This window comes from Petromyzon marinus, chromosome 64, assembly GCF_048934315.1.
Source record: "Petromyzon marinus isolate PM22_M1 ecotype Great Lakes invasive population chromosome 64, UKy_Petmar_22M1.pri1.0, whole genome shotgun sequence".
NCBI lineage: Eukaryota > Metazoa > Chordata > Hyperoartia > Petromyzontiformes > Petromyzontidae > Petromyzon > Petromyzon marinus.
The window spans coordinates 4,242,501-4,256,883 of record NC_133730.1 but is presented as its reverse complement, the minus strand read 5'-3'; the positions used below and the strand labels follow the sequence as shown (position 1 = coordinate 4,256,883).

General features: G+C 54.1%; 1 protein-coding gene across 6 annotated transcripts in view; it reads right to left on the bottom strand.

The window, feature by feature from the left end:
- The window catches only part of LOC116956269 (guanine nucleotide exchange factor DBS-like), a 154,488-nt gene that overhangs the window by 64,467 nt on the left and 75,638 nt on the right, over positions 1–14,383 (bottom strand). For all 6 annotated transcript variants that reach the window (XM_032977726.2, XM_032977728.2, XM_032977731.2 and 3 more), the window contains one exon: positions 7,632–7,715. In XM_032977726.2, the coding sequence (XP_032833617.2) occupies positions 7,632–7,715 (84 nt within the window). The remainder of the gene's footprint in view (positions 1–7,631; positions 7,716–14,383) is intronic.

The following is a 14,383-nucleotide window of genomic DNA, read 5'->3' as shown; positions in this document are numbered from 1 at the left end:
GCATGAAATACATCACGCGGACGACGTGCCCGCCGCCCTTCTGCCCAATCAGCTGCTGGATGAGGGCCCTTTCCCCGCGAACCTCGCGGGGGTCCGCGGGGGGCTATTCAACCGTACTGAGCCGCCTCGCCAGGTTGGTCAGCACGGGTCGGGGGAGCGTAGAAGTGCGGTGCGGTGCGGTCCGGTGGACGTCGCCGCGCGGCCGTCAGCAGCCCGCGCCACGGTAGCCCTGGCAGTGCCCGATCTCGCCAGATCTCACATGCTAAGCGGGATTTGAGCCTGGATCGCGCTTGGATGGGTAACCAAAGATCCCCCGTACGGCCTGAACAGGCTGTTGGGGCAAGTGCTGTTCGCGAGCAGAACCTATGAAGGCCGGAATGGCACACGAGGGGGTGGGTGGATGGCCAGCACCATGCCCGACCACCTTTGTCTCCCCCAGTGGCGATGTTTAGACACCGCGCCATGGACTCATTTGAGGCTGAGTCGACGTAGGGGAGGCGCAGGACTGGTTCAGATAATCGCCACTGATGTTGGCCGTGAGCGGGAATCGAACTCGTGTCGCCAGGTTCGTAGCGCTGCGTAGCGCTAACCGCTCCCTACAGGATGGGTAACCACCCACAGTGCCACTGGCATCGGTGTCCTAGCACAGGCTGCTGCTGTGGGGCTGCGTGCAACAGAGGACACGATCCATTGTTGCACTGTACTTTTCTGCGCTGCCGTGTAGATGCTGCCCATGTTCAGCAACAGCCGAATTGAGCGGCGTCGTGAAGCACATTGGCGCTCGAACAAGCCCCAATGATCCGCACGGCGCGGGGAGGGCCCTCACCCAGCAGCGGGGTGACACAACGACGCGGTGCAATACTGGAGACGTACGCTCGTGTACATCGTGAACAACAAGAAAGTACGTACTGTGCATATGCGTTGAACTCCTTTCGCGCCGTGCGTAGCCAGCCGTGCTCAATCGGAGGCGCGGGGGAAGGACAACAAGCTAAACGCAAAAAGCAGCTCTCAAGAAATTATTTTCAATCCGGGTGATGTTAAAAGCGCATTGCTCCCAGCGGCCTTCCGAACACCGGAAGGAAGAGAGCGTTCCAGACGGCCGCAGACGCGCGTCCGAAAGCGCCGCTCGACGCGGCGACCGCCGTCGCCTTTGTTCGACGGCCGAGCCAAAAGCCGCCGCCGCCGCTGTCGCTGTCGCCGCTGCTGCGGGGATGAAACGGAGTTCGCGCGACGACGGCGATGCCACTGTGGCGGTTCGTTTGCGGCAAGCGCCTCTCTTTGCGCGTCACGAGCGCGGCGTGGAATTGCCCAGAGTTCGCGAGCGGCGGGGAGGCGAACGCACACGGAGCGCGCGGTGCGCCCATTCGCCTCCGGGCCCTGCTGCGGGGCAGCCTGCGTATCGCCTTCACGAGATGCAACAATGCGCGCGATGTCAAACACGGAAGGCCTGTTCCTTCTCTCCCTCTCTCTCATGGGACAGGACAGCGGGGCAGCCTCTCACCCGCCGCTGCACAACGCTCCGCTCAGCTCAGCCGATGATGATGAATTAAATCATCAACAGCAGCAGCATCATCAGCCACGGTCCGTCCACTGCTAGATGACGGGCCGTCTCCATTGTTGACGGTTAGCGATGCTGCGATCGATCTCGCTCCGCCGCCGCACCGCGCGCGAACTGATATCGTCGCTCCGCCTCCACTGCACTTGTGCTTTCGGGTCTGGTCTACAATAATATTGCGTGCTTGTGTGCACGTGTGTATGTTGAACTTCGTCAGCTCTGGCTGTCGCCTGATGAGACTGGTTGTCATCACCGGCAAAGCGTCACGGTACTCAAATTGTAAGTGTTGTGGGTTCACCGTGCCAACACACAACCGGTGCGCTGAAATCATAGCGAATTGGCACGTTTTGTTTAGGCGACAAACCTTACTAATTGGCCTTGTCGGGTGATGGTGGCGGGTTTGAACGACACAACAATCATATAATCACGCCATCGAACCCAAAAAGAAACCTCCATTGTGGAGAAAAGAATTTAATGTCTCGGGGCAGATTCTCTCCAGGTTGAGAGCGCAGCACAAGTGACAAACCCTACGCGACAGAAACATCGCCGGGATATCGCTTCCACGTCGGTACTCAACGCCGCGCGTACGCAAAACGAGGACGAGGTGTCGTGAACATCGCGAGCAACGGCTTACGGCCACCTCCATCCAGCAGCGGATTGACCGTGGCCGACGACGACGACGACGACGATCACGCACACCCGCTCTTCTCTTTGTGTTGCCACGGGCGAGCCTGCTTGTACACAGACGATTATTTTTATCTCCAACCTTGCACGCCAAGCTTTTCCCACCCACCCCGCTCCCTCTCGTGCACCACCCCCTCGACCTGACCGTGCTGCCACGCGCCCCGATCCCAATGGGCACCTGCAGCACGCCGGTTGAATAACGTATGCCTCCCGTGCGCGTGTGTGTGTGTGCGTTTGTGTGTGTGTATGTGCGTTCGTGTGTGTGTGCGTGCGTTCGTGTGTGTGTGCGTGCGTTCGTGTGTGTGTGCGTTCGTGTGTGTGTGCGTTCGTGTGTGTGTGTTTGTGTGTGTGTGCGTTTGTGTGTGTATATGTGCGTTCGTGTGTGTGCGTGCGTTCGTGTGTGTGTGCGTTCGTGTGTGTTTGTGTGTGTGTTTGGCACAGTAGGGGGCACAGGTGGTGCACCAGCCAGTCATCTCAGTCAGTCGACCCGTGGCACCTGGGTCTGCCCCGTGACCTCCTGCCCGCGGGCGTTCGACACTTCACGTGGCCTCAGGGTGCACATGGCCTGGCACGAGCGTCGTGGTGACGTCACCGCCACTTGGTGGCGAATGGCGGTTGTTGTTGTTTGTTTGTATGCCCACAACGCGGTAACCGCGGCTGCCCCGCGACGCCCTGGCAGGCACGACGGTCGTCGCCCACTCCAAGCGATGTCCGGGCTCAAGGCCCCCGCGCTTAAGCTCGCCGCCGAGTTCTGGCGAGATTTGGGGACCGCGGGTCCAGGTGCTGTCGGTCGTAGGCCGTAAAAATTGAGAAAAAGGTTGCAACTCAACACCGCGGAATGTCCGTACGCATAAAACTTCAAGCGTGAACAAGGCCTCGGAGGCCGTGACCAAATAACGGGGGAAGCTGCCCGATCTGTTCCGTGAAACATTCACAACGGCGTCGGCTCCAAGCACGCCGTGACGGTCAAAAGCAGAAAAAAACACACGAGACATCCATCGTGAACAGTGACGTTGTATACCAGCCGAGAGAGAGAGAGAGGGTCTGGGCGCTCGAGGTTTCAAATCGGAGGAGCAACGTCAGCAAAAGAACACACGACCGGCGGCGCGCTTCGCACAACACACTCCCGCGGTGGGCGCTTCACCAAGATGCTCGGGACATCTCGGGACCGCCAAGTCCGTTGGCGTTGCTATCACGGCGGCGCCATCCTCAGCCGCAGGTGGCAAAACTGATACAGGTTATAAAAAAATTACATTCAATTAGAATCTTCGCTTAGACTGCAGGAAGACTCCGATGAGCTATGAAGCTCTTTTTTTCGCAGATGTCCAACATGGGTGGGAAAGATATGGGCACCACCCCTTCCTCCCCCCTCCCCATGCGCCCCCCACTCCAACCCCCCCCTTCAAACCCCCCCCCCATCAAATTTTCCCTCTTTGGGCCCTGTTGCAGTTGCACTGCCTGCACACTCAACGGTTACTCGCCTGATTATTCACATCACGGTCATCATCACCACCACCACCACCATCATCATCCGATACATTTGACAGTTATTTAAAGCATTTTTTTCTTGTTGTTAAATACCGACATGCCAGAAAGACATCTGTTTCTGGAGGCAAACGGGCAACTCCGGGAAAAAAATAGGCCACGATCCTAACCGTGGCTGGCAAGTGAGCTTTGTACACAGCGTGAATAATTAAACGAGCGTTGGCCCCCTTAGAAATTATGCTTTTTCTTTCAGGCAGCAGGCCTCTAAAGAGAGGTCAAGAAAGGTCATGCACGGCATGGGAATCACAGGAGGGTTTAACCCTTTTGCAAGCACTCCCCTTGCGAGCTCTCGCCAGTGAGTCTAAAAACTATTTTTTTTACTTTTAGATTTTAGCAGGTAAGGGCCACTGAGCTGTATAGCTCTTTTTCAGAAGCGACCTGGCCATCACAAATGCTAGCCCAGCGAAGTGGCTTATCACGTGGAAATGTATAGCAGCCAAATACTCTAAACGCACGTTGATTCTAAATTTGGGAGGGAAAACCCGGAGGACCCGGAGAAATAATCCACGTGACCACGGGGAGAGAAAGAGACACGCAAACTCCAAATATAAAGCAGGCGTCAGGGTCGGGATCGAACCCACGAACTCCTGTATACCAGTCGAAGTAATTAACATCTCCCCCACCGCAGCGCCGCAACCGTGCCCGGCCACAGACTGCCTGATTGCCCCAGGGGGTTAGAGGTGGAGACTCCCGATGCGAGCGCATCCAAACACGTAAATTAGAACGCATCAGCCCAATAGCCGGAGAGCTCCACTGGCTCCCAATCCCCCCCCCCCCCATCCCAACCCACACCGAGCAATTTCAAGATCGCAGTCACTGACTGCAGTGTTTCACATGGAATTGCCCCTGCCTACCTCTCTCCTCTAATCTCACTCTACTCCGCTCCACACACTCTCCTACCTCTGCCCTCTCATCTCACTCTACTCCCCTCCACGCACTCTCCTACCTCTCCCCTCTCATCTCACTCTACTCCCCTCCACGCACTCTCCTACCTCTCCCCTCTCATCTCACTCTACTCCCCTCCACTCACTCTCCTACCTCTCCCCTCTCATCTCACTCTACTCCCCTCCACTCACTTTCCTACCTCTCCCCTCTCATCTCACTCTACTCCCCTCCACGCTCTCTCCTACCTCCCTCCTCTCATCTCACTCTACTCCCCTTCTCCTAAATCTACAGTTATTCCACACAGATGTAATAACGCTGAGTGGAAAAACCCATAAAACTTGTATCCGTTGCTTGACAAAATGTTGGGTGACATCATCTGCGTCTTTAGCTAAACCGTCATGAAGAGATGCATTCACTGAGCTCATCTCCTCTTCAATCGCCCATCCTTATTATTAAAGTTCTCCCATCGCGATTTGCTCAAACGCCCTGAAAAAACGCACGTCCCTTGTTGTAATGTTCTGGAAGTAAGAGCAGGAACTATTTTTTACTTCTCATTTTACTCAAAAATTGAAATTTTTTCGGAACAATTACGCTGCGCTCATTTCCATTTTCAATGTCATCAATGTACGATAAAAAAAACATCTTTTACTGTTAAAGGAATTTGCAGCATAAATACACTTGTCACAAACCATTTAATATAAATCATCCCAAACATTTTCCCATTTACACTTCAATTTTCATGTTTTTACTCTGCGATACGTGTCACGTCCATGACCACAGTTGAGGCGCCTACTTTCTCATGGACCAGATATTACCCAAGGTTTCATTTCAAATTAAAACTAAACTATTTTAAATTTTACCAGGTAATGCCCGCTGAGCTATGTAGCCCTTTTTCAGAAGTGGCCTGGCCATTACAAATGAGAGCTCAACGAAGTGGAAATTTATAGGAGCCAAATACTCTAAATGTGGAGGGAGGGAAAAACCGAAGGACCTGGAGAAAAATCCAGACAACCATGGGGAGAACAAACTACAAATATACAACAGGCATCAGGATCGGGATCGAACCCACGACCTCCTGCACACCAGGCGAAGGAGTTAACATCTTGCCACCACGGTGCCGGCCAAGCCGGCCATTGCCACATGAGGCCTACCACTCGGGTTGGCACCTCTGCGGTACAAAATGCTGGGACATATCACAAGAAGAAGAAGATCTCACGATACCGGACGAGGTGGTAACTACGTGTGAATGCGTAAGCTTGAGTGGTGAATCATTACGCGACCGACAAAAAAAACGGCACGCTTAACGTCTCGGGAAACTCTTCCAAATTCCCACGACAGCAGCCTCTACATCGAGGACCATCCAGAGAAAAAACCAGGAACAGGTGACGGACGGACCTTTACCTACTACCACTTCGAAAGCGGCCCGCCCACAACCGTATCCATCGCCCGCAGCAGGCATACAGCAGCAACTGGTCGGGCACCAGGAGGGGCAATATTTTCAACGTGGCATCAACATTGCGCGATCTAATTTTAGCACGCTCACTAATGTCTCTCACCGCAATGGCCTTTTGCCGTGACGGACGTGGCAGAGACGTGTGTGTGTGTGTGTGCGTGATAATCTGCGGTCGCCCGACAAGAAGGGCACTGGAAAGTCCTACTGCGCTCTCGGCAACGAAAGCGTCACCCGCCCCTGTTTTAGACCAATCGGAGGTTCAAAAGCAAAGCGTAGAGAGGTGAGGTGTGAGCCGGGTCATCTGTGGTATGTTGTTTTCGCTTCGATTCCGATGCGCACGCGACGGTGTGACAATTTTTGCCCGGCACGGCGTCGATCGCTCTCGAAATTGCCGCCGCCCATCAAGGCGGTCAAAATCACGACCGTTGGTTCCTCAGGCTTGAGACGTTTCGGTGGTTTTTTTTTTATTGTTTTTGCCTGCGCATCAGAAAGCGAAGACCAAGAGCGCACACGGCCACGCAGAATTGTCATCCTGAAACCGATTGCCAAACATGTTTTTTTTCCCCCTTGTCCAGATCATATGCAACACCGAAATATTCATTTCCGTATTGCACTTACAGATGCGGTCCTATGCGGACAGACAAGAAGCGCAATGTCGATTTCTCAATCTTGCCATGAAACAGAGAAAAAAAAAAACACCCAGCCGGACGCTGTGACTCATTGCATCACGCGGAAGATCGCTCAACTAAACAAAACAGTTACGCGATTCGGTCCATGAGCGCCAGTTCGCAAGTCGGATCGTAAAAAAATATACATATTACGGACGTTCGTTCGTAAGTGTGCGGATGTTCGTAAGTCGGGTAAACTGCCTGTAAATAATGCATCCGTACTGTGTGTATGGATTCACTGAAACTAATATTATCCACGGCCTGTGTTCAATCTGCGTTTACTCGCGGGTAAAGATCTGCGGAGCATCGGAAGTGTTCCCGGGCCACCTTCCACCAACCCTCACCGACTGGCGTTGCGAAGTTCGGCCAAACAACTCCCCTGGCCAGCATGGCACGGGGGAAGCCTGCAGTCAAATGTTACCTCCCTCGCCTCGTACGCAGGAGGTCGTGGGTCAGATCCCGACTCCCGACGCCTGTATATTTGGAGTCTATGACGTCGCGTGGAATTTATTTTTTTCCTCCGGGTCCTCCGGTTTTTCCCCTCCACATTTAGAATCAACGTGCGCTTTAGATCATTTGGCTGCGATGCATTTCCACGCGACAAGCCACTTTCGTCGGGCTACCGTTTGTGAGAGCCAAGTTGCTTCTCAAAAAGAGCTACGTAGCTCAAGTGGGCCTTACGCCTGATAAAATAAATAAAAACGTTTTAAATTCACAACCCCTCCGGGCACATCGAGCACAGCCTGAGAACGAGCACCTGTAGACACTTTGGGCCACCCCACCGCCACGCCCCCCCCCCTCGCCCCCTCCAGCCCCCCCCCCCACGACCACCACCACTCACCTGTGAGCACGGCAGGCCCTTGCTCCAGGAGCGCCTTCAGGTCGCGAGCCCGCAGCTCCCTGCACTCCGCCTCCATGATCTCATCTGCGTGACCACAGAGGGGCAGTGGGGACACGTGGGGGGAGGGAGGAGGGGGGAGGGGGGAGGGGGGAGGGGGTCACGTACTGATGAGGTCGCCGCTCGTCAACCGGGCAACTCGGACCGACCGCGGCCGTCCGGCCCAACCGCACAGCCAGCCAGACCGGCGAGCACGTGGTGCGGTTGCTCACGAGCGTGTTGCTCACGAGCGTGCCGCTCGCTCACGGCACTTTGCCCCGGAAGTATGTTAAAGCTATACGGGGGGGGGGGGGCGATATTTTTTTTATTTTGTAGGGCTACGCTACGAACCCGGGCTGCCTAGTTCGATTCCCGCTCACAGACAACATCGGCGTCGAAGAGCTGAACCCGGTCCCGGACTTGAACCCAACGACGCCAGCGTCCTTCACTCATTTTCAGAGGGGGGGTGCGGGAGGGGGGGGTGGCACTTTCGCCGACAAGACATCATGAGTTGTGAGGGCGCCGCCACACATTTGGGGGTTTGACAGCAGCACGATGATGATGATGGGGGGAGTTGTCACCATTTGTGTATTGTCACGGGGGGGGGGCGGGGGTGGGGGGGGGGCGCACGTCAGGGGGCCGCACTAAAGGCCACCGGTGTCCCGTGGGGCCTTGCGATGAAGAACGGTGCCCAAGGTCGACTCAGCCTTAAATGAGTGCCACTGTGTAAACATCACCGCTGTGAATACAATGGCGGCCAGTCATGTTCCTCTCCTCGTGCACCATACCCCCCCACCCCCCCCCCCGCTCAATAAGAAGCTCACAAACGACACTGCAATAGGCTGTAAAGGATATGAAGGAGGATGACATATTCCTTTGTCTTCGTGCGAGCCAGATCTTTTCAGGAACAATAAACCCCCCTGTCTTTTCTACGTTTGATAAACGTGGGCGCCCTTCAGCAAGGAACACCTCCGTGGACTTTAATCGTACTGCACTGGCCTAACCTACAGATCCCGTCCTGGATTTCGCCGGACTGGACTGTGCTAGGAGCTCGCACAGATCTTCACATCGGCCAGGATGATGATGATGCGTGGGGCTGTGTCTCGTAGCTCGGCATGCCCAGCCACCACGTGACCAAGCGTCAAAGTGTAGTTCGCCTGGCACAAGCACTGCGGTGATGTCACCGGCACTGAATGGTGAATGCCAGTTGCTGTGTGTACTTGCACGTACACGCGTGTGCGTGTGTACGGTTAGCGCAGTGTGCTACGAAACCCGGCCGCCCGAATTTGATTCCCGCTCACGGTCAACATCAGTGATTAATATCTGAACCGGTCCTGAAATGAGTACCTGGGTGCGGTGTGTAAACATCGCCACCGGAGAGACAAAGGCGGCCGGGCGTGGTGCTGGCCACCCCCACCCCGTTAGCGAGCAGCACCTATGAAGGCCGGCACGGCACACGAGGGGGTGGGTGGCCAGCACCACGCCCGGCCACCTTTGTCTCCCCTTGTGGCGATATTTACACATTGCACCGGGTAACTCATTTGAGGCTGAGTCGACCCAAGGGAAGGCGCAGGTACCGGTTCAGAGAATCATCGCTGGTGCCGGCCGTGAGCATTAATCGAACTCTGGTCCCCGGGGTTCGTAGCTCGGCGTAGCGCTAACAGCTCCGCCACCGCTCCACTTGACTACGATGACACACGCGCGGCCGCACAATGGACCTCACTTACTCAGGAAAGGCCGGGCGTGGGTAGAGGTGTGACTGGTAAGGGTCAAGCTGACCCCATGGGGTGAGATTATTTTTAAACTTGTTGAATTTTATCTTTTTTTTTAAAGGCGTCTTTAAAACAACAACAAAAACCACCCTCGCGACAGAATTTAATAAACCCAGTGGGCGACAGGCGACCTGTGCTAATTACGGACGCGCTGCCGTTTCACGCAGCAAGCGCCGCCAAACGGGGCTCCTCCGCTCAAGCATCGTCGCCGTCAGCCACGGGAACTTCCGAAGCTACAGCCCACTGTGGGTGCAACGGTGCAGAAATAGGGCAGGGCTTTATCCACGACGTGCAACATTCCACAGACCCCTGGCTTCGATCGTCCGCGAAGCCAATGGTAAGCACCAGCCCTCAAACGGCATCCGCACGCAGACCATGGATTTGTTGACGCACAAATGGAAAAATTACAAAATATTCCGGGGGACCACGGAAGGTCACCCACTCCAGAAAAAAAAAACACGGAACAGATAACGACTCAACGCCCGGTTCACAGACATGGAGGAGGAGGGGGGAGGAGAAGGGGGGAGGAGAAGGGGGGAGGAGGAGGGGGGAGGAGAGGGGCATCGTCAGAGCGGCGAATTTTCAACACTCCGCTACTCCTGATGCAATCAGTTGGCTCATCAACCACCTCGATGGAAAAATCACAGCAGTCGCTCTGCATCAACATCAGCTATACAAACAAGGAGACAGATCTATAGATTCACACCGACACCCATAGACTCGCATTGAGACCCATTGATTAACATAGAGTTCTATAGTTTCCCACTGAGACCTAGACGATCGCGTAGAGACGCATAGACTCGCACAGATATCTATAGATTCACAATGAACCCCATACACTCCCATAGAGACCCATAGACTCACACAGAGATCTAGAAATTCACATAGAGACCCATAGACTTGCACTTAGATATATATGCACACTGAAACCCATACACTCCCATAGAGACCCATAGACTCACACAGAGATATAGAAATTCACATAGAGACCCATAGACTTGCACTGAGATATATATGCACACTGAAACCCATACACTCCCATAGAGACCCATAGACTCACACAAATATCTAGAAATTCACATAGAGACCCATAGACCTGCACTGAGATATAAATGCACACTGAAACCCATACACTCATGCTGGGACCTGTAGACTCATCAACAGATCAATAGATTAACACCGAAACCCATACACTCGCATAGAGACCCACAGACTCACACAATGACCCATACACTCAGATAGAGACCTACAGACTCGCAGAGAGACCCATACGAAAGGGGGCATCATCACAGCAGCGATGCACCACTCCGCTACTCCTGGGGCAACCCACTGGGTTCATCCGCCTCGAAGTAAAATCACAGTTGTTGCTCGACATCATCAGCATCAGCCGTACCGAGAAGAAGTAAACGTTGGCTCAACGTTTGGCTCAACGTTGGCTCAACGTTGTCTCAATGTTTGGCCCAATGTTGTCTCAACGTTGACCGAACGTTGGCCCAACATTGACCCAACGATAGCTCAAAGTTGGCTCAACGTTGGCCTAACGTTGGCTCAAACGTTGGCCCAACGTTGGTTCAACGTTTGGCCCAACGTTCGCTCAACGTTGGCCCAACTTTGCCATAATTTACTGGGATCTAACGGAACACGAAGAAGTCGCACGGACAGACACGACAGTCGCGACCGCACCGATGCTGTGCGATATAAACAGCAGCCTTCCCCCACGTCTCGCTCTGCAACATCTTTACAACCCACAGAGCGACAGAGGGAAGCCAATGGGATATTTGTTTCCTCTCCTGCTATAAGCAGCCTCTGATCCTCACATGATACACGCGGGAGGTGTTGTGTGTGCGCGCGTACGTGCCCTTGTACCACAGCGCGCACCGCGCGCATGTGTTTTGTTAAGCGGCGGCGTTGTGGTTAGCGCTACACTGCGCCACGAATCCGCCGGCCCGAGTTCGATTCCCGCTCACGGCAAACACCGGTGACGATTATCCGAACCGGTCCTGGACCTCCTCCCCCCGCCCCCCTCCCCTCCCTAAGGTCGACTCGACCTCAAGTGAGCACCCGGTGCGGTGTGCGAAACATCGCAAACCGGAGAGACAAAGGCGGCCGGGCGAGGTGCTCGCCACACCACCCACCACCGCCTCGTGTGCCGAGCCGGTCATTCGGAGCTTCTCCTCGTCCCCACCAGTCTGTTAAAGGCTACACATGGCGGGGGGGGGCGGGGCAGGGGGAGGATTTAATTTTTGTTGCATTCTTTGTTTTGTTCTGAGCGCTCCGACGGATATTCTTGAACCGCCCACGCTCCTCTCAATAACATCCGATGTTACTTCGTCTCTCTGGCGAATTCCCCCTCTACTATTTTGGTGTGCCCCTTCCCTCCAGCCCCCCCCCCCCCCCCCCCCCACCAAGACGTTCCACATCTTCCTCAGGCATTTCCCTTTTGCCGCGACAAAACGAGGGAACAGCACAGGAATGATTCGGGGCGACTGCGTTGAAAAGAAAGTAAAATTTTAAAAAAAGTGGCGGCTCTGCCAATTGCCCCTTGCTCATGCCACCGCCGGCAGGAAGGGCCTTCGCGAGAGACCCACTCCCGACATCGCTGGTTCTTCGCCTGGGGTGCACGCACACCCGGGGAGTGCGAGACGCGGCAAGATTATTTTATATTTTTTAAGGTTAATCATCAAAAACAGAAATTTGGCACGGGCAACGCAAGTACGGCTGACTTTGTCACGCGACCAGTATCATCCGAAAGAGGTTTTTTTTTTGTTCTGGGTTAGATTGCGTAAATATATAAATGTTGTGTCGTTAAAACCCGCCACCACCCGACACAGCCAACTAGTAAGGGGTTGTCGCGTAAACAGAACGTGGCCAATTCTGTTTACGTGCCAATTCTGCCAACGTGACAACCCTTACTAGTTGGCTGTGTCAGGTGGTGCCGGGTTTAACGACACACATTTATATATTTACGCGATCTAACCGCCCCCCAAAAAAACCCCATCTATTATGGACAACTTACTTTGTTTCATCAAAGCTATGCGATTATTCACATTACTAAAAAAAGTGTTGTTTTACGATTGAGACCCAAACGGGGTTGCAAGTACCTCATTGGAGGTTAAGAATCGCTGCTCTCGAGGCTACTTTGGCCTACTCTTCCCCGCTGGCCGGACTTCTTGGGAGAAGGTTGCAATGACAGCACTACCGACACTTTACCGGTGAATCACCGCCCGACCGTGGCGTTCGCCCCTTTGAGACTGGTGTTTGGGAGTTCAGCAAATGTCGAGCAAGGGGATCGCTCGCATGAGGCACGACCTTCCTTGCCACGGAGGTTTGGGATGCATGTAATCTCCATATATATAAAAGGCAAAGTTGTGATTATGTGTGTGTCTGCTCAAAATGTTTAGCGTACTTCCCGACATGCAACAAACTTGAAATTTGCCATGTGGGTACTTTCCAGACTGTACACCATGAAAAAATTATAAAAATACACTTGTGGTTTTTTGGGGGGTGGGGGGGAGCTCAATCATGCAGATATTTTTTGCACGGCAAGTGAGCTGTGACGTCAAATCTGTCACGTGACCCGCGCATGTGGAAGCGTAACGCATTGTAGTGTAGTGGTTAACGCGCTGTCTGTGTGTGTCTGTCTGTCTGTGTGTGTATGTGTGTCTGTGTGTGTGTGTCTGTGTATGTGTGGAAGCGTAACGCATTGAAGTGTAGTGGTGAGCGCGCTGTCTGTGTGTGTGTCTGTGTGTGTGTCTGTGTATGTGTGTATGTGTGTGTGTCTGTGTGTGTGTGTCTGTGTGTGTGTGTCTGTGTATGTGTGGAAGCGTAACGCATTGTAGTGTAGTGGTGAGCGCGCTGTGTATGTGTCTGTGTGTGTGTCTGTGTGTGTGGAAGCGTAACGCATTGTAGTGTAGTGGTGAGCGCGCTGTGTATGTGTCTGTGTGTGTGTCTGTGTGTGTGGAAGCGTAACGCATTGTAGTGTAGTGGTTCGCGCTACGCTGCGCTACGAACCCGGCGACCCGAGTTCGATTCCCGCTCACGGCCACCACCGGTGACGATTATTTTTACCGGTCTTGCGCCTCCCCTAGGTCGACTCAGCATCAAACGAGTAACTGCTCTGCTGTGTGAACATCGCCACTGGGGAGACAAAGGGCGGCCGGGCGTGGTGAATCCAAGTCCCGGGCGAAGCCGGGTAGTACAGCTAATGAGATACAAATCTAACCTTGACCGGGTGGAGAGAGAAAAAGAGAGATGGGGGGGGGGTAGGATTACATTTTTCTTTTTTTACGACTAGACTTCCATCCCAGGCCGGTTGAATGTCCGTCTGCAAGCTCTTACTAACGTCACATCGCTCCGGCCGAAGTGACATGAAGAGAGGACAAACTCAACCGACTCGCCGAGATCATTCAAATGTAACCCAAGCACTCCGGAGGATACGTACGCGTGGACGGAGATACAAACAGGCAGGCAGGGAGGAGGAGGCGGGGCACCATACGCACGCACCTCCGATGAGCAAGGGTCGGCTACGTACGGTGCGAAAGAAGTTCACCGTACGTAGGCAAAGGTGCAGGCGAATTGTGCAGGCGGCTACTCGTACACAGACACGTTAATGCACGTTCAACATGCTGACACGTAAACAGGCAAAGACAAAGATACTCCGTGTAGCCTTCGACAGACTGCTGGGGCAAGTGCCGATCGCGAGCATCGGTGACGGCCGGAACAAATCCACGAATGTGGTGGGTGGCCAACAACCACGCCCGGCCGCCTTTGTCTCTCCACAGTGCTGATGTTTACACATTGCATCAGGTACTCATTTAAGGCCAAGTCGATTCTAGGGGGAGGCCCCGGACCGGTTTAAAATATTCGTCACCGATGTTGGCTATGAGCGGGGATCGAACTCGGGTCGTCAGGTTCGTAGTGCAGCACTCTACCCCCTACACCACA